General features: G+C 34.0%; 2 protein-coding genes across 2 annotated transcripts; both read left to right on the forward strand.

The window, feature by feature from the left end:
• Positions 1–15,338: 15,338 nt before the first annotated feature.
• LOC101901772 (protein takeout) lies at positions 15,339–18,467 on the forward strand. The gene is made up of 5 exons (XM_059126718.1): positions 15,339–15,563; positions 15,621–15,713; positions 17,664–17,817; positions 17,886–18,019; positions 18,087–18,467. The coding sequence occupies exons 1-5, from the start codon at positions 15,482–15,484 to the stop codon at positions 18,392–18,394; spliced, it is 771 nt and encodes a 256-aa protein (XP_058982701.1). The 5' UTR covers positions 15,339–15,481; the 3' UTR covers positions 18,395–18,467.
• A 4,496-nt stretch (positions 18,468–22,963) lies between these two features.
• On the forward strand, positions 22,964–26,093 carry LOC131804212 (protein takeout-like). Its single transcript, XM_059126725.1, has 5 exons — positions 22,964–23,188; positions 23,246–23,338; positions 25,290–25,443; positions 25,512–25,645; positions 25,713–26,093. Exons 1-5 carry the CDS (start codon positions 23,107–23,109, stop codon positions 26,018–26,020), a joined length of 771 nt encoding a protein of 256 aa, XP_058982708.1. The 5' UTR covers positions 22,964–23,106; the 3' UTR covers positions 26,021–26,093.
• The last annotated feature ends 1,413 nt before the right edge of the window (positions 26,094–27,506 follow it).

Raw genomic sequence — 27,506 nt, forward strand, 5'->3', positions numbered from 1 at the left:
ATACCAGATTGGAAAAATTCCGTTGAATTTAAAGAAATTTATCCAATTTGGGCTGATATTACATATATGGTGAACAATAACTGTTAAATCGGATGTAGATGTATATCGAAGTTATATAAAAATCTGAAGAGATCTCGATAAAATTCGGCATAGCTATTTTCGAGCTGTATCTGTAGCACCAAATCGGATGAAACAAATGTATGGAAGCTATAGCAATATCTGAACTGATTTTCCAAATCTGGTGCACGTTCTTCTAGACCGAATGCGGCCGGATGTGCCAAAGTTCAGGTCATTTGGACTGATGTTGGCCATTTGGTGCAGAATTAAAACGAAATCGGTTGAAGTATATGGTAGCTATATCTATATTTGAACCGATTCTCACCAATTTCAATAGGATTTCTCTTTGGGCCAAACAAATATTGTTTGAAAAATTTCTTCTCAATTGGATAATAAATGCGACCTGCATTTTGTTCACAAAAATGACTATGTGGTGTAGGATATAAAAACAAGAATATATCAAGTAAAAAAGTGTTAAGTTCGGAGGTAGAAACAACATTCAAAAATAAAATTGTTGGGATTGAGTATTTTATATTTTTACCAGTAAAATCGATTGGTAAAAAATCTTTAAAAAACAGTAAACTGGATTGATCCGATTTCTAGCTACAGAGTTGTGGTATCTATTGTGAGTTTAATTGATAAAATATGGAAAAATTATGTTGAAAAATGTGGCTAAAATGCTGAATATTCGGAGGTACCGCTATGAGTCATATAAGAAATCGTCGCTTTCTTACAGCCTTCTGTTGCCACACATTACAAACTCCGGTAAAAATGTGGCTAAAATTATCAGAATACCGAATATCGGGAGGAACCGTTATATTAGGAAAATAAAAAAACGTATATTCACAGAAAAATTAGTAGTCGTATGGGCTTTCTATGTGACCTGTTTATAGGACATGATTGATACACCTATGGTACAATAAAAGGAGGTAGAATAAAGCTGCCTCTAGAATAAAGGATGATTACATTTTACATTACATTTTTGGCAACTCTGTTGTAACCAGCTCACGCACGTTTCGTGTTTTTATACCCTCCACCTTGGAAAGGAGGGTATATTAACTTTGTCATTCCGTTTGTAACATCCCTAAATATTCGTCTTAGACCCCATAAAGTATATATATTCATAATCAGCATAAAATTCTAAGTCGATTTAACGGTGTCCGTCTGTCTGTCCGTCTGTCTGTCTGTCTGTCTGTTGAAATCACGATACAGCCCACATTATTTGACGTAGGGCTCCAAAATTTAGCAGAGCTATTTGCATTGTGTCTAGGATGGTTGGTATTGAAAATGAGATATATCGGTCCACGTTTTGGTATAGTCCCCATATAACGGTACCTCCCGATATTCGGTATTTTGATGATTTATGCCACGTTTTTTCACGGATTTGTCTTAAAATTGGTATTTGTAGGTCATAGCAGGTCCCTGAGCGTGTGGCAAAACATTGCATGTATGGGTCCAAAATTTGGTATAGCCCCCATATAACGGTACCTCCAGATATTCGGTAATTTGATGATTTTTGCAACATTTTTTCACGGATTTGTCTGAAAATCGGTATTTGTTGGTCATAATGGGTTCCAGCTCCGGTGGCGAAACATTGCATGTATGGGTCCATGATTTGGTATAGCCCTCATATAACGGTACCTCCCGATATTCGGTATTTTGATGGTTTTTGCCACGTTTTTTCACTGATTTGCCTAAAAATTGGTATTTGTGGGTCATAATGGGTCCTAGTTCGTGTGGCGAAACATTGTAATTATAGATCCACGTTTTGGTATAGCCCCCATATAACGGGACCTCCCGATATTCGGTAATTTGATGATTTTTGCAACATTTTTTCACGGATTTGTCTGAAAATCGGTATTTGTTGGTCATAATGGGTTCCAGCTTCGGTGGCGAAACATTGCATGCATGGGTCCATTATTTGATATAGCCCCCATATAAAGGTACCTCCCGATATTCGGTATTTTGATGGTTTTTGCCACATTTTTTCACTGATTTGTCTAAAAATTGGTATTTGTGGGCCATAATGGGTCCTAGTTCGTGTGGCGAAACATTGTAATTATAGGTTCACGTTTTGGTGTAGCCCCCATATTACGGTACCTCCCCATAATCGGCATTTTAATGGTTTTTGCCACATTTCTTCTAATGTTTATTTTACCCTAAGGTGGAGGGTATTAAAAGTTTGGCCCGCCCGAACTTAATGTTTTTTTACTTGTTTTAACTGTCGTACATCTTTTGTTTAGCTTATCTTACAAACGAACAACGCTTGCAAGTCAATGAATTGAAAGTTCATCACGCATTTCTTCCATTTGAGGTCAGTTTAATCAACCCACTGAAGCTGCTATTCGGTCTATTGTGACTAAATTTCGCACCAAATTTTTGGACATTAAACCACCAACACGCTTACATGGAGTGCAAACTGAAGAACATAACGCAGTTGCATCGGCCAGTGTTAATGATGACCATCAATTAACGATTCACCGCTGTTTGTAGCTATTGGATCTTTGTTACTCAGCAAAGTGGTAAATCTTGCAGAAGGACTCAGGTTTTAGGCTGGTGTTGGTGCGAAAACTGAATCCGAACGACATACCACAACAAGAATCTTCGGTAAATGGCCGAGGATTCACTTTTTGTGCTCAGCGATGAAATCTCACTATAGTTCCATGATTTGCTACAGCAAACATTCTCTAATGGAATTTTTTGAAGTTTGATAGTTCATTTCCAAACAGAATTGTTTACAATTCGTTATGGGTTATACCTTCTGTGACAGTACATTGCCTATATAAGTTCACGTTTTGTTATAGCCCCAATGTTTCGGTACTTCCCGATACTCGGTATTCTGATGATTTTAGAAAACTGCTGGAATTGGCTTATTGTTATTGAATGTTTAGTATGTAGTATTTTACCCACTTTTTTTGATTTTTTTTATTAATTTGGAATTTGAAACTCACAAAAGTTAATAACCATTTACAAAGAAACAGTTATCATCGACTTTACTGCGTTTTTAAAATTTTTCATAAACCGATTTCAAGGGCAACATGTAAACTAGTATCGGTAGGTTTTGCCGACAGATAAATATCCCATCCATGCATTATGATTATTCAAACTGTTGATTCTTTATGGAGAAAGTCCATTTCGTATCTGACCTAAGTCTAATATAAATACTACAAATATACAGATTTGGCCTCGAATACATTCTACACATTTTATGAGACATGTGATCTCATGCAAATTAATGATAGTCAAAATATTCAACTTTTGTGGGGAAGGTACCACAATGATTGGGCCCATAGTTTCCTTATTCATGTGTGAATTCTTATTTAACATTTTATAAGAGAGACGATTATTCAACATGTTGTGGGTACTTATTGGAGTGGGCCCATATATATTCCATTTTCACACCTGACCTAACATCGATAAAAATATTGCGATCTGTACCCATCTCCGAAGTGGTTCTAAGTTTGATAATAATATTTTGACATACCAGTTTGGATCAAATCGGATACTCCCTTCGAGAGTTATCGTGGGCACCAGCCAGCCAGACGGACATCCTTAGACTACTTCAAATATCCTGAAACGGATTTGGCCCAAAGAGACGTAGGGTAAAAAAACCGTTTTTTCGATGAGGCACGTTTTGGCCGAATATGGCTGAGGGTATGAAAATTGAAGTGGACCCAATATTAAATCCCGATTCTTTTATTTGGGTGTTCTGTACCTCATGTTGGTGTTAATGTATAAAAATTTAACATTAATAGCGAAATAAGAATTGCAGTTTTACTAGGTTAAATAAGAATTTGGAAGTCGGTTAACAATTGGGGAATAAGGTGGAAGGAGTTTAAGTTGAACTCTTTATACCTTATGCCATACTGTTTGCGTATAATTCAGAGATCTGGCGCAATTTTTCATTAGAAATAATGACTCGACTGAATATAAATATTTGTTCACGTATCGGTCGATATTGGGCGAGCTTGAGCCATAGGAGCATTACTCCATTCCATAGGACCTTTATGATTTACTTCCATATGATTAGAAATGCTTTAGGAACTTTAAATACCAATACGTCGTCATTACTCTTATATTGATGTCATTCCACAACTATAATTCATATTGAATATTTTTTACTAAAGAGTTACGAGATATATTAAAATATATTAATTTAACTTCAGACAAGTTTTTAAAATGAGGACTATACAAAATGTGTAAGCTCTTTGTCTCAGTTCAACCGATAGATCGCTACAAACATCCCTAAATCTACATATACTTTGACGTCGAATAATTACAAAGTCATAGAATTCGTACAATCGGTCGGCAGAATCTTTATGGAAAGAGGCGATTAATCGGCGTTCGAGCTGTATAATTTTACTGTGGAATGAACATATTGGGAGCTATCCCCCTTTAACTGCATTTTCTGTTAAAAATGTGTCTAGGGCTGTCAAAACACCTATTATGAAGTGTTCTACGAGTGCTATACGAAAAGAAAAATAATGCATTTTTGAATTTTATTCAAATCAATAATATAAATATTTTTTGGAGTCATAAATATTTACAATAGCCGATAACAAACGGAATACAAAAGGAATAAACCCTCTGTAAACTTGTGAAATGTACTAAAAACTAAACTAAAGTTAAAGTCAATTACGTTTATTTTACTGTATCTCATACTATTAATTGATTAAATTAAATTCTAAAATTGTTATTAGGCAAGCGGAAGACTATTAATTACATGTTGCTGGTGTTGTAGTAAAACTATAATTTGTCAATTTTAAAGGCAATTATTAAGTTTGTATTTTTTTAGCTTGGCAATAGCTACCTTTTCTTGAATTTTCTAAAACTAAATTTAAAATGTTATTTTTATGAGCTTATAAAATTAAAATTTTTGTATGACTGATTCTTAAATATTAGTCCCAGTGACGATAGGCTTTTATGTACAATCGAACATGGATATTTTCGACAGTTTCGAGCAGTAATTTTTAATAGAAACGATCCCAATTACAGGTGCAATTGAAATTACTTTATCTTAATCGATTGATATACAGGTAGTGCACGAAATGTACTAAATGGTACTAGATTTGCACAATTTCGATTTGGGTGAACCGATAGAGCTGGCATTTAGAAAAAATATTATTTAGATTAGATTGCATTGTAGGATTAAGGTATGTAGAAAGTTTTGGAAATTCATACTTATGTGTACTAAATTTAATTCAGTTTAAATTTTCAGAGAACCGCTGGAGTTGGAATTGTGATTACTGTGGAACCATATTATTATTATTTGAATTAGGGTGAGCCGATAGAGCTGTAATCCCGAAATTAAAATTACTGTTGGAGTATAGGATAAGGTTATGTAGGAACTTATGAAATCAGTACTTATGTGTACTAAATTTCATACAAATTGGATTTGGGGGAACCTAGAGCTATTTGGAAATAAGTATTGCAAGAGTACTAAAGGTAATAAATGGTACAAAATATAGTATTAATAGTACGGGTAGAGTTAGATTTGGGACTTGTGTGAGTTGTTTGGTTTTGGTCAAAATTGGTGTGTGGTGGAGGTGGTTTCGGAGGAGGTGGTCTCGTAAATACATACCGTTGATGTACGAAAAGTATTAAATGGTTCTAAAATTTTAATTACGTTCGATATTGGTGTGAAGGGTTGAGACATGAAGTGATTTTGGAAATTAATACTTATGAAAAATACCAAGTGGTAAGAAATTTGGTATTGGGAATAGGAAAAATAAAATTACAAGAAAAAAATTTTCTTTTTTTCTATGGAGACAATTTAATTTGTTTGTTTTAATTTAATTTCACAAAGGAAGTAGCGGACATGTGTAACTGACTGGTTCATCAACGCCCAGGTGAAACGCCTGAAGCTGGAATATTGAAATTTTGCATATAGGTAAATTTTTTTGGGTAGAGGTAATATAAGGTTTTTTTTTTATTCGGACCAGAAGTGTTCCAAACGTACTAAAAGGCACTCAATTTCTAAACTTCGTACAATTTGGTATTTTGTAAACGAATGTCGATAAAATATTGAAATTTGGTAAAGAATTAAGTTTGGGAAGTATATATAAGTAGGTATTTTTGGAAATGTGTGCTAAGCGTAACAACTCTACTAAATGGTATAAAATTTAGTATAACTTGGTTTTGATTGAACGGATTGCTCTGGAAATTTAAAATGTTGGTATTGGTGTCTCTGCTTGTGGGTAGGGTTAAGATAAAGAGTTGAGTTTGAATATATTTTAATCAAACTTGCGAAAAGGACTAAACGGTACTAAATTTGGTATTGCACAAAGCGATACTACTTGAAAACTGAAATTTTTCTTTAGGGATATGAAGAATTAAGATTTGGATATGGTGCTGGAAATACGTACCTAATGATACTAAAATTGGTATATTGAATAAGGGATTGAGTTGGAAGTCCAAAATTTCACATTAAGATCACCTTTTGTGCAGTTTGGTTGTTAGATGGCGGGGGATTGAAAATACGTACTGAAAAGTTCGAAAATTACTAAATAGCAATAACTTTGGTATCTGAGGAAAGAATAGAGCTGGAAATCTGATGTTTGGAGTGCGAGTCTTTTTATACCCTACACCACAAGGTGGTCAGGGTATTATGTCTTTGTGCATTTGTTTGTAACAGGCAAAAGGAAACGAGATAGACACATAGTTCCTTTTGATGATCTGCATAGAATCACATTCTGAGTCGATTTATGCATGTCCGTCGGTCCGTCTGTCCATGTATGCAGATGAAATTTTGCACAAATCATTTGTTTGGCCCAAGGACGAACCCTATTGAAATTGGAGATAATCGGTCAAAATTTAGATGTAGCTCCCATATATATCTTCGTCCGATTTGCCTTTTATTGTGCACCAAACGTGTAATATCAGTCCGAATAGTATGGCACGTACAATCAGTTTGGACCTAAAAATAAGTATGCCAAATTTGATAGAAATCGGTTCAGATATGGCTATAGCTCCCATATATATTGTTCAACCGATTTGTTATTTTTGTCTTCCGCAGCCGTAATATGCACTCTGTAACAACAATATTTGGGGAAATATATCAAATGCAGCTCAGAAATATATTTGCTAAATATTAAAGAGATCGGTGCAGATTTGGATATAGCTCCCATATATATTTTTATCCGATTTCAAATTAATTGTGCATCAAATGGCAATACAAGTCTGAATTTAAAAGATACAAATGCTTCGGCATATTTAGTCCTTTGAACTTTAAATTATAATTATAATCATAGCGTGTATGATTGAATTCTCCCATAAAAACTTTTAATTGTTATGCGCAGCTCTACCAAATTAGCAAAGTGGTGTAGGATATCATAAAGTCGGCCCCGCCCGACTTTAAGACTTTCTTTACTGGTTTATTGTATAGCATAGACACACTAAAGGCTTTTTTAAAATTCTAACAATACGTGTACCAAAAGTGCATTAAATTTTATATAATTTGGAATATTACGAAATTATAAGGGTAAAAGCTTGAAATTTAATGAAAATCAAGTCAGAGAATTAGGGTTGATATAGGAGGTGGTGGAAATGTGTAATACACTTATATAAAACTAGCTGAACCCGGTGCGCTGCGCTACCCCTTTTCATTTTATATGCACTCAAAATTTTATAAACAAATATATGTTGGCCTAAAAAATAAACAAAAGCAAACAAACAAACAATACTTCAATGCGTAAATGAACAAATAGCTCGGTCTACCAACGGGTGAACATGACAGGAACAGCTGACAATGAGAAAAGCAGGAACATGCCAAATGTTGTCCGCATATACGAAGGGTTTGTCCATCGGATTTATTAATTTCATAGCAAATTCCAAGCGCACAGGAAACGGAGTGCCATTTCTGTTGCAATTAGAGAATTAGAGGTAACAACATACTTTCCCGTAATAATAGTATCCTCAATTAAATTGTTCTGTAGTTTTTTACTGTTAGCCTAAAACCATCGCAAAAGGCGTTGTGGGTCAATGCTTCTTAATAAAATCAAATCCCAATCTCAACCGATTTCAATATAATTTGACAAAATTTACTTTTACACCAAATTCCGACACACTTTCCATATTTCATTGGAATTGGTGCGTCAAATTTAGTCACTCATGCCGAATGCCATTAAATTGGACATACGGATCGTGTTTGGTGCATCAAATCTATAAATATATCCAAATCTGAACCGATTTCAATATAATTTGGCAAACTTTCCAAATTTCATTGAAATGTGGCATACACAGTGTGTTTAATGCATCAAATAAACAAAATCGGCTGAAAATATATGTGGGAGCTATATCCAAATCTGAACCGATGTTAATATAATTTTACAAATTTATTTTTGCACCAAATTTAGTTACTCACTCCGAATTTCATTGGAATCGGACATACGTATCGTGTTTGGTGCATCAAATAAACGAAATCGGCCGAAAATACATGTGGGAGCTATATCCAAATCTGAACCGATTTCAATATAATTTGACTAATTTATTTTCTGACCAAAATCCCGTCACACATTCCAAATTTCATTGGAATCGAACATACACATCGTGTTTGGTGCATCAAATAAACGAAATCGGTCGAAAATATATATTGGAGTTATATCCAAATCTGAACCGATTTCAATATAATTTAGCTAACTAATTTTATAGACAAATTCCATCACGCTTTCCAAATTTGATTGAAATGTGGCATATACAGCGTATTTAATGCAACAAATAAACGAAATCGGATAAAAATATATGTGGGAGCTATATCCAAATCTGAGCCGATTTCAATATAATTTGGCAATTTTATTTTTATTTCAAATTCCGTTACGCATTCCAAATTTGGACACTGTATCACTGCATATAAAATCTAAATTTGTGGGAGGTACCTTCGATTCTGATGCTATATCTCCAGTTCCAAGTGGAATTTCAAAAACTTTTATAGCTTATGTTACTTTCAGGCGATGTTGTAGTATACTTGGAAATTTTCAAATTTTCAAAAGCAAAGCAAAAATCTGTTCAGCGGTTTTCGAGTCCATAAATTACAAACAAACAAATATACAAACATTTTCCTCTTTTATGGATAAAGAAGTACTAAATTTCGTATAAGTCGGATAGTCCTTGAAATCTGAACTTTTGTGACATATACTCTTTTATAATTTGATATTAATGTGGTCTTTTATTAAATTCACACTATTTAGGGTACAAAATTATCTCAATATAAATTCCGGATACGAAGAGCGGACATTTGCTATTTACTTATAAGCAACATTTAAAATACATTATTTAAACATCGACAGATCACAGGAAATGTGTACTTATCAAACTACCAAGATCCAATAACATAGATTAAAAATTAGTCGGTCTGTTTTAACACATAAAAATTGAATATGTGTTCAAATTCACCACACTTATTTGTTGGTTTTGTTCATTTGTTTTAATGTTGGTGAACTCGCGATCTTCTGATTATTAATTGAACGCACCATATACTTAGCCACTGTGATGGACATAAATTGTTTTAACGACTTATATGTGATTCGTGGCACTGAGGCTTAAACCAGCGAACTTAGGTATTGTAGTTCGCTCAACCTGTGCCGCCTTAACGCATAATTTGGTATGATAAAAATTAGGTATTTTTCCTTGTACTTATTAAAAAAAGTCATTGTATAGTTTACTGGTAGCAAAGAAAGTATGTAGTTGTCTTTATTTTTGGCCTATTGGTAATGCATGACGTATGTAGTTGCTATTGTCAGTAATGCCTAAAATCATGCATATCACTATAAAAATTTTGAGTGTTCGTGTCCGAATACAAAACAAAAAGTTGCGATGAGTGGTTGTAAATTTCTTTGAAGAATCCCAATTATTTCATGAAATCTAATCTGCAGTCGATCCGAGAATTTCTTAAGTACTCCGTAGACGGTCCAAATGCATGACATGCAGAAATCAAAAGCAAATTGAATGCATGAACCATGTGCTCTGAAAGCTCATGCACATGAACACGATTTTGATGTCATACATTTTGACCGTCTACTATCTGAAAGCATAAATATTTTGTACTTTTTTCCTCAAATTTCCTCCCTTGACGATATGACTTCGATTGCCGTTAAAGTCTAGGGGAAAAGGTGTGGTCTCTTCGGTGGTCTTCATTTGATTGTCCCCATAATCCACCAATATTGCGGTTGACGTGTAGATCAAGCTATACATCGGAATTGTTTCAAATTTCGTATTTGAAGATCGGAATCGGTACTTCAGCCTATGACAAAAAGAATTACTTATGCTGGTCCACGTCTTCATATAGCCACCATAGAACGGGTCTCACTTAAGCGACAGAATTGTTTTGAAAATTTTCAATTTCCTTCCAAATGGTGGAGGGTATTAAAAAGCCCGGCCGAATTTAGCTACTTTTTTACTTGTTGTAATTATTTTTAGTTCATTTACAAGGTTTACATAAGGTCTGCCAAGAAGACAACTTTTGACAACAATTTGACAATAAACTTGTTATTGTGATTTGACTCCCTTTGAATTTCAAATTACAGTATGTCTTTTGACGGCAAACTTGGCTTACTGCCTGACCTTATATATGCCATTGTTTATTTATTGTAGGCAAAATTATCTTTACCATTAACCAGTAAGGTACACGAACTTTTAAAGAATTATTTATAACTTAAATATTATTTAATCCTATTGTTACTGTCCCAATTGTTTCTGTCAAAGGTAGTAAAACTAGGTGCACACATTTATAAAATTACTAGCTGGCCCGGTCCGCGTTGCCGGCCCGTAGTTTTTGTCTATTATGCATATTTTCCCAAGCATAATTATTCACAGATATGACTGATATAAGTGTTCACGCACATGTCGATTTAAAGTGTTTTAAAATACCTGTACCCATTTTTAACCAGTGGGCTTCAATATTTAAACCGTGGGCTTCAACTGTGTGGATGTGCTATACAAATCTATTAAAAAGTATATATCAATCTTATCGCCATATAAGGGATCAAATTAATTTTTAATATGGTAAAAATCGTAGCAAAATCTTCCAGTCAAATGAGCAGTAATTTGGAATTTGCTGTATTTTGTATACTACATAATTGAGGGATGAATGATATAAGAATAGCCAAAGTTAATTACTTTTTTAAACCCATTAGCAACTTAGATTGTGCATTAGAGTCCTCATAAGTCCCCCTAACCATGTCAGTCTGTTTGTCCGCCAAAAGGTGGACTTGAGAGGGTATTATAACATGGATAAAAATTCTAAAATTTGTAGATATGTTGAAATTTTAGTGTAAGATTTTCACCCCCCTAATACGCATTATTAGCCAAATTCTTTGAAATGTTGTTAAATTAGGAGGTACCTTCTTTATATAGGCACTACTCCGAAACATCGACCTACATTGAAAACTTTCTTCTACCCCTTATAATCCAAGATGACAAATAGAGGTCAAATCAAAAATATAGCAGAACAATATAGCATGTCATAGCATTTCGCGTGATTTAAATAAGTAAAAATAGTTTTATCCACCTCATAATTGAGGGCAGAATGATAAGATGGGAATTAATTTTATTTGCCATTAAAATTGTAAGTTGGAGACCCCATAAAGTCCATATTTTTCATCATAGTATAATTCAATGACGATTCAACAAATATTCGGTCCCGTGCTACTTTCTTATAGTTGTAATTTGTTCATGTTTCCACAATTTATTTCATATGGATGCACATCCCAAATCTACGTTCCCAACCAATATTCTCTTGGGGGTTAAAAATTCAATAGAATACAAAATTTTCTTTTCTGACCACACATTAGATGTGAAAGTGGACTTGGGGATACTCCAATGTGGGGACTTTGCTTAAATAAATTGCTATGTGGCAATTATCTGTATGATGGTTCCCTACCCCAGGGTGGCATAAATAAAATTTTTTAGCCAAATCAATTGATGAATGTGATCAATACCAATATGGGCCCTACTCTGAAAATTTCAAATTTTATGCGAAGAGGTTATCTACCCCCTTAGAAACAAAAATGTCAAATAAGGGCCATAAAATGAAAAAAGTGGCCGGCCAAGACCCCAAAAATAACTTAAATCATAGATGGTTATATAAATATGAAATCGGGTTGTTCCCTTATCCGTGAGTTATGATCGATATAAAGACCTGCAAAAGTGATTTTAGGTATTTTGAATGTTTGGGAAGAATTTCTGGAAGGATATAAAACCTTTTCTTACTAAAAGTCCCATTCGCTCTACTATTTTGCACCTTTTATTTCAATATTGGTATATTACTTATTATTCTCCCAAAGAATTTTGCATTTTGAGCTCTCATTGGACGGATCATTGCCACGCTTTGAAATGAGTCCCATTAAGCTTTTTCGGTCATTTTTGTTTGTTTAAATGTGTTCGCATCTTCCAGCTAACCCACGATGTAGGCCCTGGAGTTGAAAGGTAGATGTCAGTTAACATCCTATTTCGCACTTATTTAATTTTTTTAGTGAAAAATTATTCTTTATTTTGTTCACAAAAAATCCACTGAATTCAATATGATAATACAAATTGAAAAAAAAATTGACAAAAAAAAGAATAACAAATTGAAAAAGTCTTCAACTTTTTCGCTGATTTTTTACAGCAAATGTTTTAAGATCCTTCCTTACAAAGTTTGTCAATAGAATGTACTATTACTTTAAAATTCGATTCCATTGAAAATGTTTTTTTGATTTTTGCAATGAGATTTCTTTTTCATGATTTTTCAGCGATTTAGAAAAAGTAATTATCTTTTAACTTTGGTGTGACCGCGTTAAATTATTTCGATATCATCTATTCCGTTTCGCCACCACATAATTCGCTACTACACTTCCATGTAACCCGCCATCAATTTCAGTTCTCAAGAAATCAAGTCAATTAAATAAATTGGTATAAATATTCGAATTCAAAAATAAAATATAAAAAAACACTACAAATGTACATTAGAAAAAAGTAAGTGAAAATGGAAAAAAAATCATGCAAAATAAAACATTACTATTGTACATTTGAAAAGTCAAAATGAAAATGTTAATATATCACATTTGTACGCGATTTTTTTTGGATATTATCCTTTTCGGAGAGTAGACAACTCCGAATTTGTGTGAATCGTTAAAATTAATCCAGCGGTTCTTAAGTTATAAGCGTAGTAACTAACACAACTTACATTTATATATATAGATTTTGTTTTCAGTTTTATACCTATTACTAGGTGAAACCCGTGCGCTTCGCCACCCCTTTTGGTTTTATATGCATTCAAAATGTTATATTTTGTGGTGTAGAAATTCAAAAAACGTAATTATTATAATACTTAAATGCGTAAACAAACAAATAGCTCGGTCTACCAACGCGTGAACATGCCAGGAATAGCTGACCATGAAAAAGCAAAACTGGTATGTTTTTCATACCAAAATCTTTTTAAGTTGAGTGAAATTTCTGTTGTTATTAGTGAATTCGAGCTAGCAACATATTTCCCCGCAATAATCGTAGGGTATGTGTGCCTAAGTTCGGCATGTCCCAGTAGTCGGCACTTTTTATATTTAACCCAGAAAATGAAACTATTATAACTAAATGTATTTTCTTTACTTCAAATATATTGTCAGCTATTTTTGTGCACAATTTTGCTAAGAAAAGATGATTTATTCTAATAAAAATTAAATTTTTGTCTGTGAAGGTCCTCAACAATTCATATTCATAAGAAAAGTACAATAAAGACGTCGAATCAGTTCAACTAAACAAAAATATGATATTTTAATGAATTAATTTATTATTATTAATTATTCTTGCAAAAAAATTGGTATGCCGACTGTTGGAACATGACATACCGACAATTGGGAAGTGGTGCCGACTACTGGTAAAAAAGCATTGTTTTAATAAAACTACAAATTTATGAAATTTAATAAAAAGTTATTAAAACTTTATTTATTATTGCAAAAACTGTACAAAATTTTGAATCTGAATAAATTAACCTTGTAATAATTGAAATGTTCCACTCAGAATGGTGAGCGATTAAAAACGCGAAAATCCTAAAAGTGCCGACTACTGGTACACTTACCCTATCGTCAATTAAATTGTTGTGTAGTTTTTTACTGTTAGCCTAAAACCATTGCAAAAGGCGTTGTGGGTCAACGCTTAATAAAATCATATCCCAATTTGAAACGATTTCAATATAATTTGACAAAATTTACATTTACAGCAAATTCTTGTATTTCTCATATTTCATTGAAATATGGGAGCTATATCCAAATCTTAATTGATTTCTAATTAATTCGTGAAATTATTATTGTAACCAGCGTATTTAATGCATGAAATACGTTAAATAGGCCGAAAATATATCTGGAAGCTGTATCCAAATCTGAACCGATTTCAATATAATTTGGCTAATTTAGTTTTTTCCAAATTCCATTACGCTTCCCAAATTTGGACTCTGTATCGGAATCGATCAATAGATATGTGCATATAAAATGTATATTTTAGGGAGGTACCTCCGATTTGGATGCTTTATCTCCAAATTCAAGCGGAATTTAAACATTTTCCTCTTCTATAGATATAGATTATTGACATATCTTGAAGATTTAAAATCGAAGCCGCCAACTTTATATAATCCGCCAAATAATCGTTTGGCGAAAAGCCCGGTAGAAACATATTAATTTTTTTAAAAACACTGTTAACCCTATCAATCTGTTCTCCAAATCACATGGTTTCTTAATTTGCAGCCCACCATCTCTTTTATCCGCTAAATATAATCGGAAGCCATTAACACATTAACTCGTGGATTTAATAGTAGATCGAATGCAAAATCATGAAATTTAGTTTTGTGTCAATTCTATCTCCCAATTATTTTGCGAACTTCTCGGAAAATAGTGGACTTCTATTTATTCAAATGTCGTGAAGATCGGACAATAATTGTGACCTGCAGAGTGACTTTATATTAACACGGACTGACGAAGGGCACACAAAGTAAGATCGACTCCGCTCAACGAGATTGGAAGATCGATGACATGATAGATCTAGGACCAATATATCGAGGTGTTACAAACTCATTCGCCCAATCAAACTTGTAATACACGCAACACATAGTATTATGGAGCATATAAAGCTTTTTCAGATTTTTCCTTATACATTTTATCAATGTTTTACTGTATCTTTTTATTATTCCAGCATTTTGAACTTTGAACGATCAATTGAAATAAAACAGATAAATATTTTAATCAATGTGATTTCTTTACAGCTATTCGAATTATTAAAAAACAAGTAAATAAAAGCTGGTGAAATCATTTCAAAAATGGTTTTAGAAAACTGACCAGTTTTAAATAACGTTCAATATTAACAAGTACATAAATTGGAAATTTTCTCAGTTCTATTGTAACAGAGTACAAAGTAGTGCGATACAATTTACTTTTGCCGTCGATCATTTGAGCGGTGTAAAAATATGATACGAGTTATATATGTTTGTGTTTTGTTTGTCGCTCTGACAAAATCATTAGTTGCTGAAAAATATCTCACGAAAAAGCGTATGTAAAGTTGAGATTTTACGAAACGTACATTGTTTTCATTTCTTTGTTTTACAGCGGATTTTATCAATCCTTGCAAACAAACGGATCCAAGTTTTAGTCAATGTTTTGCAAAGAGTTTCCAAGCTATTTATTCGGAATATAAAGATGGTAAGTCGTAGAAGAATGTGGGAAAAATATACTCCCAATCAGATGCCTTACTTTGTTTTCCAGCCAAACTAATTCAAATAATTGTCATCCATAGTGGCTAATGTAAAGGGACAGAAACGTCTTATTAATATTATTATTTTTATTTTACAGTCCACTTTGAAAGGGAGGGTATATTTGTCATTCCGTTTGTTACATCCCTAAATATCCGTCGTAGACCGCATAAAGTGTATATATTCATCGATATATCACGATACAGCCCACATTATTTGACGTAGAGCTTCAAAATTTGGCCCAACAATTTGTATTGTGACTAGGATGGTTGGTATTGAAAATGAGATATATCGGTCCACGTTTTGGTATAGCCGCCATGTAACGGTACCTCCCGATATTCAGATTGTTGGCGATTATCGTCACATTGTTTCACGGATTTGTCTAACATTTTGTAGATTATAATTGAATCTAGCTTCGGTGTCGAAACATTGTATGTATAGTTCACGTTTTTTGTATAACCGCCGTTGTTTAACGGATTTGTCTAAAAGTTTGTATTGGTAAATCATAATGGGTTCTAGCTCCGGTGGCTGAACATTGAATATTTAAGTCCAAGTTTTCCTATAGCGCACACATAACGGTACCTCCCAATATTCGGTATTTTGATGATTTTTGCACACTTTTTTCCACGGATTAGTCTAAAAATTTGTATTTGTAAGTCATAATGGGTTCTAGCTCCGGTGGCAGAACATTGAATATTTTTGTCCACGTTTTCCAATAGCGCACACATAACGGCACCTTCCAATATTCGGTATTTTCATAATTTTTGCACACTTTTTCCACGGATTTGTCTAAAAATTGCTATTTTGGTAATCCTAGTCACGTTTACCACGAAATTGTTTCAAATTTTATATTTAAGAAGATTTGGTAGATGACAATCCTTGAATTGTCTATGGACCTTCCCGTTGGCCCCCTATAAAGGCCTCACCCACTTTGCGGTTTTCTGAAATATTAACATCATTAACCATTTAAAGTGGAACACGTTTGAACTTAGATACTTTTATATAAAAATGTTTTCTTTAGCCAGTGGTGGTGGGTATTAAAAGTTCGGCCCGGCCGAATTTAATGATAATCTGCATAGAATCGCATTCTGAGTCGATTTATGCATGTCCGTCTGTCCGTCCTGTCCATGTATTTTTGTAAACAAAGTACAGTTCGCATTTATTGCCCGATCCAGATTAAATTTTGCACAAATCATTTGTTTGGCCCAACAACGAACCATATTGAAATTGGAGACAATCGGTCAAAATTTAGATATAGCTCCCATATATATTGTTCATCTGATTTGTTATGTTTGTCCTCCGCAGCCGTAATATGCTGTAACAACAATATTTGGGAAAATATGTCAAATACAGTCAGAAAAATATATTTGCTAAATTTTAACGATATCGGGTCAGATTTGGATATAGCTCCCATATATAACTTCATCAAATTTGCTTTTATTGTGAACCAACGTGTAGCCCAAATAGGATGGAATTTGGTACTTACGACAGAATTGAGTCTAGAATCTAGTATGTCAAATTTGGTGAAGATCGGTTCAGATATAGCTATAGCTCCCATATATATTGTTCATCCGATTTGTTGTATTTGTTACCCACAGCCGTATTATGCACTCCGTAACAACGATATTCAGGGAAATATATCAAATACAGCTCAGAAATATCTTTGTCAAATTTTATCAAGATCGGTTCAGATTCAAGTTAATTGTGCACAAAATCATAGCTTGTATGATTTAATTCTCACAAAAAAACTATTAATTGTTATGTGAAGCTCTACTAAATATGCAAAGTGGTGTAGGGTATCATAAAGTCGGTCCGCCCGACTTTAAGACTTTCTTTACAGGTTTTTACTTGTTATTCTGTAATTTCTGTAAAAGTTATGTTATTATTCTCCATTGCATAGGTATACCAGGCTTAAAAAATTTTGGATCTATTGATCCCCTAAGTGTGAAGCGTGTCAAAATAGCGGAAGACGGCAATGGTCCAGTGGCAATTAACATTGAATTTAACAATATGGACGTAATTGGATTTAGTAAGACCACCATCAAAGATGCACGGTGGGTAATGGGCTTATTATATCACATTATGACATTAACTTATATCCTCCTACCTTTCCTTCTTTCAGTTTTGACCAATCAAAATTAACAATCAAAATAAAAATTTATGTGCCGAAAATTATTATCAAATCAGATTACAGTATGAACGGGCGTATATTGACCTTGCCATTGAACGGTAATGGAAAATCTCATCTGGAAATGGGTATGCACGACATTTAGAATACCCACCTCGGCCCAGAGTGTAGTTAATGCCTTTGTAACCATTTCAGAGAACATGGAATTGGATACCATATGCAAGCTGAAACGTCGTGAGGAGGATGGTGTGAAATTTGCCGACGTCGATAAAGTACTTATGAATATCAAAGTGAGTGGATTTCATGTTCAATTGGATAATCTTTTCAATGGCCAGGAGGTTTTGGAACAAACAGCCAATAATCTGTTCAACGACAATTGGAGTGAACTTTTCGAAGCATTGCGACCTTCAATAACAGAAACGATAAGATCTGTAACGGAAGATCGTTTCAAAAAAGTTTTCGCCTTTTTGCCGGTTAAGTATTTCATTGAAGACTATGAATAATTATTATCTTTGATTGGCATATTTTTGTTTAAACTATTAAAAAAATTGCAATAAAAAGTATTTCATTCATGAAGGATCACAAACAAAGAGGTCGGAGACCTAAATAGGTATATATTGGTGGATCTAGGACACTATACTCTACAGTATATATACAGTCTGACACTGTAAAGTGTATATACAGTCTGACACGCTTCTGAAAACAAAAACCCAAATTGATCATACCACCATCATACCATACAGTATGTAGAGTATATTAAGTCTGTCATTCGGTTTGTAACACCTGTAACAATTTCAACGCAAATTTGCTGTAAATTGGCAGCATATGCTCCCATTATGTAAGAAATATCCATGCATAGAACTGTCACGTAGGTCAGACATTCCGGAAATGTTTCAATTTTGCAATTTGAAGTCCCTAATGAATACTTTGATGATGATAGAAAATTGCACATACACGGTGAGATAAAAAACACTGCAACAAAGTCAAACGCCATACTTTTTAAATGTTTTTTTTAATTTTATTGAATGAAAGCAAAAAATGTCGGAAATAGTATCAAATTTTAGAATAAGTTTAGATTTGTTCGAATTGGCCACCTTTGGCACGAATTATGGCCTTCAAACGGCCAATGAAACCGTCACACGCTGCCCGAATGTTGCTCTGCGATATTTTGGCCCATTCCATGCGAAGCGCGTCTACGGTCTGCGGCCAAAATGTTTGCCCAAGGCTTTAGAATATTTTCGCAATAATATTCGGTATTTATTCTGATGCCACGGTGGATTAATACGAGAGGAGAGCGGTCATCGGCTGTTATGGCGGCCAACACCATCATCATGGCCGGCGCTTGAGTTCTGGTGGCCAACCGAAGGCTCACATTTTCAGATGTCCTCTTTGGAAAGTAAACACGATCATTGATCATCATTTGTTTACAAACTGCTGTTTTCTCATCGAAGAAAACCAAATTCGGCAGTTCACCACTTTCGGCCAAGCGAAGCAACTCTTTAGCTCTTTTGAGTCTATTTCTTTCTGTTGCGGTGTAAGTTCTGCACTTTTTGGAATTTCAATTTTTCATTTTTCAATATTTTGTCAAATGGAATATTGCGATATCCACTTCCTTGACGTCAGGCTACGCTACCAGTATCACGGTAACGAGCGATGGTACGAGACACAAAAATTTATTCACATTTAAATACTGGAGTGGAGGACGATAGCCACTTGTGGTTTTCCAGACAAATTTAAAGAAATCACACTATCACGCTTGAATTCCATCACGAATAATTTTTTTCCTGGAAAATTCTAACCAAAATGCTGTTGAACGCTTATAAGCAATATAACGAGCTATCACTAGAATAATTGTACCAGCTGTCGGACGAATGGCTTAGAAATGAAGGCATTCTGAAGTTGGTTGCAGTTTTTTCATCTCACCCTGTAAATGTCCACGTCTTCGTATAGCCCCCATATAACGGTAATTCCCTATATTCGGTATTTTGATGATTTCAGCGACTTTATTCACCAGAATTATTTCACATTTCGTAACGGGTGCCACAGCCTGCGACTGGCCCATGTCTTCGTATAGCCCCCATACAACTGTTTTCCCTGATATTGAGTATATTCATGATTTTAGTTACATCATTCAACGGAATTGTATTAAATTCCGTATTTGAAGGAATTTGAATATCGTAATGATCTATGATGAAAATTACATTTTACAGGTCCTCGTCTTCGTATAGGCCCAATATAACGGTAACTCCATATATTCAATATTTTTATGATTTTAGCAGTATTTTTTAAAGGTGTGTAGGGTAGAGATTTAAATCTGGTTTTTCAAATATGTGCAAAAATGTAAGAAAAGTATTAAACGGAAATTTGGTTTATATGGGGGGGACAGAGTTGTATTGGGATAACTGTTCCAAACCAAATACATAAAATTTTATTTTATTTCGAACTACGAAAACTTTATTCAGTTTGGGAAGTTCATATAAAGAGGTGTCCTGGAAATATGTGCTAAGTGTAAGACTTGTACAAAATTGTACTGAATTTAGTACAATTTTAGTTTGGTGAATGGATAAAGATGGAAATTTAAAATATTGAATTGGGGCTTCTGCTGGTTGATGGGCTACTTTTTTACTTGTTGTAATTATTTTTAGTTCATTTACAAGGTTTACATAAGGTCTGCCAAGAAGACAACTTTTGACAACAATTTGACAATAAACTTGTTATTGTGATTTGACTCCCTTTGAATTTCAAATTACAGTATGTCTTTTGACGGCAAACTTGGCTTACTGCCTGACCTTATATATGCCATTGTTTATTTATTGTAGGCAAAATTATCTTTACCATTAACCAGTAAGGTACACGAACTTTTAAAGAATTATTTATAACTTAAATATTATTTAATCCTATTGTTACTGTCCCAATTGTTTCTGTCAAAGGTAGTAAAACTAGGTGCACACATTTATAAAATTATTTTGTTTTCAGTTTTATACCTATTACTAGGTGAAACCCGTGCGCTTCGCCACCCCTTTTGGTTTTATATGCATTCAAAATGTTATATTTTGTGGTGTAGAAATTCAAAAAACGTAATTATTATAATACTTAAATGCGTAAACAAACAAATAGCTCGGTCTACCAACGCGTGAACATGCCAGGAATAGCTGACCATGAAAAAGCAAAACTGGTATGTTTTTCATACCAAAATCTTTTTAAGTTGAGTGAAATTTCTGTTGTTATTAGTGAATTCGAGCTAGCAACATATTTCCCCGCAATAATCGTAGGGTATGTGTGCCTAAGTTCGGCATGTCCCAGTAGTCGGCACTTTTTATATTTAACCCAGAAAATGAAACTATTATAACTAAATGTATTTTCTTTACTTCAAATATATTGTCAGCTATTTTTGTGCACAATTTTGCTAAGAAAAGATGATTTATTCTAATAAAAATTAAATTTTTGTCTGTGAAGGTCCTCAACAATTCATATTCATAAGAAAAGTACAATAAAGACGTCGAATCAGTTCAACTAAACAAAAATATGATATTTTAATGAATTAATTTATTATTATTAATTATTCTTGCAAAAAAAATTGGTATGCCGACTGTTGGAACATGACATACCGACAATTGGGAAGTGGTGCCGACTACTGGTAAAAAAGCATTGTTTTAATAAAACTACAAATTTATGAAATTTAATAAAAAGTTATTAAAACTTTATTTATTATTGCAAAAACTGTACAAAATTTTGAATCTGAATAAATTAACCTTGTAATAATTGAAATGTTCCACTCAGAATGGTGAGCGATTAAAAACGCGAAAATCCTAAAAGTGCCGACTACTGGTACACTTACCCTATCGTCAATTAAATTGTTGTGTAGTTTTTTACTGTTAGCCTAAAACCATTGCAAAAGGCGTTGTGGGTCAACGCTTAATAAAATCATATCCCAATTTGAAACGATTTCAATATAATTTGACAAAATTTACATTTACAGCAAATTCTTGTATTTCTCATATTTCATTGAAATATGGGAGCTATATCCAAATCTTAATTGATTTCTAATTAATTCGTGAAATTTATTATTGTAACCAGCGTATTTAATGCATGAAATACGTTAAATAGGCCGAAAATATATCTGGGAGCTGTATCCAAATCTGAACCGATTTCAATATAATTTGGCTAATTTAGTTTTTTCCAAATTCCATTACGCTTCCCAAATTTGGACTCTGTATCGGAATCGATCAATAGATATGTGCATATAAAATGTATATTTTAGGGAGGTACCTCCGATTTGGATGCTTTATCTCCAAATTCAAGCGGAATTTAAACATTTTCCTCTTCTATAGATAGATTATTGACATATCTTGAAGATTTAAAATCGAAGCCGCCAACTTTTATATAATCCGCCAAATAATCGTTTGGCGAAAAGCCCGGTAGAAACATATTAATTTTTTTAAAAACACTGTTAACCCTATCAATCTGTTCTCCAAATCACATGGTTTCTTAATTTGCAGCCCACCATCTCTTTTATCCGCTAAATATAATCGGAAGCCATTAACACATTAACTCGTGGATTTAATAGTAGATCGAATGCAAAATCATGAAATTTAGTTTTGTGTCAATTCTATCTCCCAATTATTTTGCGAACTTCTCGGAAAATAGTGGACTTCTATTTATTCAAATGTCGTGAAGATCGGACAATAATTGTGACCTGCAGAGTGACTTTATATTAACACGGACTGACGAAGGGCACACAAAGTAAGATCGACTCCGCTCAACGAGATTGGAAGATCGATGACATGATAGATCTAGGACCAATATATCGAGGTGTTACAAACTCATTCGCCCAATCAAACTTGTAATACACGCAACACATAGTATTATGGAGCATATAAAGCTTTTTCAGATTTTTCCTTATACATTTTATCAATGTTTTACTGTATCTTTTTATTATTCCAGCATTTTGAACTTTGAACGATCAATTGAAATAAAACAGATAAATATTTTAATCAATGTGATTTCTTTACAGCTATTCGAATTATTAAAAAACAAGTAAATAAAAGCTGGTGAAATCATTTCAAAAATGGTTTTAGAAAACTGACCAGTTTTAAATAACGTTCAATATTAACAAGTACATAAATTGGAAATTTTCTCAGTTCTATTGTAACAGAGTACAAAGTAGTGCGATACAATTTACTTTTGCCGTCGATCATTTGAGCGGTGTAAAAATATGATACGAGTTATATATGTTTGTGTTTTGTTTGTCGCTCTGACAAAATCATTAGTTGCTGAAAAATATCTCACGAAAAAGCGTATGTAAAGTTGAGATTTTACGAAACGTACATTGTTTTCATTTCTTTGTTTTACAGCGGATTTTATCAATCCTTGCAAACAAACGGATCCAAGTTTTAGTCAATGTTTTGCAAAGAGTTTCCAAGCTATTTATTCGGAATATAAAGATGGTAAGTCGTAGAAGAATGTGGGAAAAATATACTCCCAATCAGATGCCTTACTTTGTTTTCCAGCCAAACTAATTCAAATAATTGTCATCCATAGTGGCTAATGTAAAGGGACAGAAACGTCTTATTAATATTATTATTTTTATTTTACAGTCCACTTTGAAAGGGAGGGTATATTTGTCATTCCGTTTGTTACATCCCTAAATATCCGTCGTAGACCGCATAAAGTGTATATATTCATCGATATATCACGATACAGCCCACATTATTTGACGTAGAGCTTCAAAATTTGGCCCAACAATTTGTATTGTGACTAGGATGGTTGGTATTGAAAATGAGATATATCGGTCCACGTTTTTGGTATAGCCGCCATGTAACGGTACCTCCCGATATTCAGATTGTTGGCGATTATCGTCACATTGTTTCACGGATTTGTCTAACATTTTGTAGATTATAATTGAATCTAGCTTCGGTGTCGAAACATTGTATGTATAGTTCACGTTTTTTGTATAACCGCCGTTGTTTAACGGATTTGTCTAAAAGTTTGTATTGGTAAATCATAATGGGTTCTAGCTCCGGTGGCTGAACATTGAATATTTAAGTCCAAGTTTTCCTATAGCGCACACATAACGGTACCTCCCAATATTCGGTATTTTGATGATTTTTGCACACTTTTTTCCACGGATTAGTCTAAAAATTTGTATTTGTAAGTCATAATGGGTTCTAGCTCCGGTGGCAGAATATTGAATATTTTTGTCCACGTTTTCCAATAGCGCACACATAACGGCACCTTCCAATATTCGGTATTTTCATAATTTTTGCACACTTTTTCCACGGATTTGTCTAAAAATTGCTATTTTGGTAATCCTAGTCACGTTTACCACGAAATTGTTTCAAATTTTATATTTAAGAAGATTTGGTAGATGACAATCCTTGAATTGTCTATGGACCTTCCCGTTGGCCCCCTATAAAGGCCTCACCCACTTTGCGGTTTTCTGAAATATTAACATCATTAACCATTTAAAGTGGAACACGTTTGAACTTAGATACTTTTATATAAAAATGTTTTCTTTAGCCAGTGGTGGTGGGTATTAAAAGTTCGGCCCGGCCGAATTTAATGATAATCTGCATAGAATCACATTCTGAGTCGATTTATGCATGTCCGTCTGTCCGTCCTGTCCATGTATTTTTGTAAACAAAGTACAGTTCGCATTTATTGCCCGATCCAGATTAAATTTTGCACAAATCATTTGTTTGGCCCAACAACGAACCATATTGAAATTGGAGACAATCGGTCAAAATTTAGATATAGCTCCCATATATATTGTTCATCTGATTTGTTATGTTTGTCCTCCGCAGCCGTAATATGCTGTAACAACAATATTTGGGAAAATATGTCAAATACAGTCAGAAAAATATATTTGCTAAATTTTAACGATATCGGGTCAGATTTGGATATAGCTCCCATATATAACTTCATCAAATTTGCTTTTATTGTGAACCAACGTGTAGCCCAAATAGGATGGAATTTGGTACTTACGACAGAATTGAGTCTAGAATCTAGTATGTCAAATTTGGTGAAGATCGGTTCAGATATAGCTATAGCTCCCATATATATTGTTCATCCGATTTGTTGTATTTGTTACCCACAGCCGTATTATGCACTCCGTAACAACGATATTCAGGGAAATATATCAAATACAGCTCAGAAATATCTTTGTCAAATTTTATCAAGATCGGTTCAGATTCAAGTTAATTGTGCACAAAATCATAGCTTGTATGATTTAATTCTCACAAAAAAACTATTAATTGTTATGTGAAGCTCTACTAAATATGCAAAGTGGTGTAGGGTATCATAAAGTCGGTCCGCCCGACTTTAAGACTTTCTTTACAGGTTTTTACTTGTTATTCTGTAATTTCTGTAAAAGTTATGTTATTATTCTCCATTGCATAGGTATACCAGGCTTAAAAAATTTTGGATCTATTGATCCCCTAAGTGTGAAGCGTGTCAAAATAGCGGAAGACGGCAATGGTCCAGTGGCAATTAACATTGAATTTAACAATATGGACGTAATTGGATTTAGTAAGACCACCATCAAAGATGCACGGTGGGTAATGGGCTTATTATATCACATTATGACATTAACTTATATCCTCCTACCTTTCCTTCTTTCAGTTTTGACCAATCAAAATTAACAATCAAAATAAAAATTTATGTGCCGAAAATTATTATCAAATCAGATTACAGTATGAACGGGCGTATATTGACCTTGCCATTGAACGGTAATGGAAAATCTCATCTGGAAATGGGTATGCACGACATTTAGAATACCCACCTCGGCCCAGAGTGTAGTTAATGCCTTTGTAACCATTTCAGAGAACATGGAATTGGATACCATATGCAAGCTGAAACGTCGTGAGGAGGATGGTGTGAAATTTGCCGACGTCGATAAAGTACTTATGAATATCAAAGTGAGTGGATTTCATGTTCAATTGGATAATCTTTTCAATGGCCAGGAGGTTTTGGAACAAACAGCCAATAATCTGTTCAACGACAATTGGAGTGAACTTTTCGAAGCATTGCGACCTTCAATAACAGAAACGATAAGATCTGTAACGGAAGATCGTTTCAAAAAAGTTTTCGCCTTTTTGCCGGTTAAGTATTTCATTGAAGACTATGAATAATTATTATCTTTGATTGGCATATTTTTGTTTAAACTATTAAAAAAATTGCAATAAAAAGTATTTCATTCATGAAGGATCACAAACAAAGAGGTCGGAGACCTAAATAGGTATATATTGGTGGATCTAGGACACTATACTCTACAGTATATATACAGTCTGACACTGTAAAGTGTATATACAGTCTGACACGCTTCTGAAAACAAAAACCCAAATTGATCATACCACCATCATACCATACAGTATGTAGAGTATATTAAGTCTGTCATTCGGTTTGTAACACCTGTAACAATTTCAACGCAAATTTGCTGTAAATTGGCAGCATATGCTCCCATTATGTAAGAAATATCCATGCATAGAACTGTCACGTAGGTCAGACATTCCGGAAATGTTTCAATTTTGCAATTTGAAGTCCCTAATGAATACTTTGATGATGATAGAAAATTGCACATACACGGTGAGATAAAAAACACTGCAACAAAGTCAAACGCCATACTTTTTAAATGTTTTTTTTAATTTTATTGAATGAAAGCAAAAAATGTCGGAAATAGTATCAAATTTTAGAATAAGTTTAGATTTGTTCGAATTGGCCACCTTTGGCACGAATTATGGCCTTCAAACGGCCAATGAAACCGTCACACGCTGCCCGAATGTTGCTCTGCGATATTTTGGCCCATTCCATGCGAAGCGCGTCTACGGTCTGCGGCCAAAATGTTTGCCCAAGGCTTTAGAATATTTTCGCAATAATATTCGGTATTTATTCTGATGCCACGGTGGATTAATACGAGAGGAGAGCGGTCATCGGCTGTTATGGCGGCCAACACCATCATCATGGCCGGCGCTTGAGTTCTGGTGGCCAACCGAAGGCTCACATTTTCAGCTGTCCTCTTTGGAAAGTAAACACGATCATTGATCATCATTTGTTTACAAACTGCTGTTTTCTCATCGAAGAAAACCAAATTCGGCAGTTCACCACTTTCGGCCAAGCGAAGCAACTCTTTAGCTCTTTTGAGTCTATTTCTTTCTGTTGCGGTGTAAGTTCTGCACTTTTTGGAATTTCAATTTTTCATTTTTCAATATTTTGTCAAATGGAATATTGCGATATCCACTTCCTTGACGTCAGGCTACGCTACCAGTATCACGGTAACGAGCGATGGTACGAGACACAAAAATTTATTCACATTTAAATACTGGAGTGGAGGACGATAGCCACTTGTGGTTTTCCAGACAAATTTAAAGAAATCACACTATCACGCTTGAATTCCATCACGAATAATTTTTTTCCTGGAAAATTCTAACCAAAATGCTGTTGAACGCTTATAAGCAATATAACGAGCTATCACTAGAATAATTGTACCAGCTGTCGGACGAATGGCTTAGAAATGAAGGCATTCTGAAGTTGGTTGCAGTTTTTTCATCTCACCCTGTAAATGTCCACGTCTTCGTATAGCCCCCATATAACGGTAATTCCCTATATTCGGTATTTTGA

This window comes from Musca domestica, unplaced genomic scaffold (genome assembly GCF_030504385.1).
Source record: "Musca domestica strain aabys unplaced genomic scaffold, Musca_domestica.polishedcontigs.V.1.1 4, whole genome shotgun sequence".
NCBI classification, from domain to species: Eukaryota; Metazoa; Arthropoda; class Insecta; order Diptera; family Muscidae; genus Musca; species Musca domestica.

Bases quoted from the DNA above. Each gene is read 5' to 3' on its own strand.
- LOC101901772 (XM_059126718.1), top strand. From the start codon at position 15,482: ATGATACGAGTTATATATGTTTGTGTTTTGTTTGTCGCTCTGACAAAA. The intron at 17,818-17,885 runs GTGGGTAATGGG...TCCTTCTTTCAG, and splicing joins ACCACCATCAAAGATGCACG to TTTTGACCAATCAAAATTAA. The intron at 18,020-18,086 runs GTATGCACGACA...TAACCATTTCAG, and splicing joins AAAATCTCATCTGGAAATGG to AGAACATGGAATTGGATACC.
- LOC131804212 (XM_059126725.1), top strand. From the start codon at position 23,107: ATGATACGAGTTATATATGTTTGTGTTTTGTTTGTCGCTCTGACAAAA. The intron at 23,189-23,245 runs GTATGTAAAGTT...TTTGTTTTACAG, and splicing joins AAAATATCTCACGAAAAAGC to CGGATTTTATCAATCCTTGC. The intron at 23,339-25,289 runs GTAAGTCGTAGA...TCCATTGCATAG, and splicing joins TTATTCGGAATATAAAGATG to GTATACCAGGCTTAAAAAAT.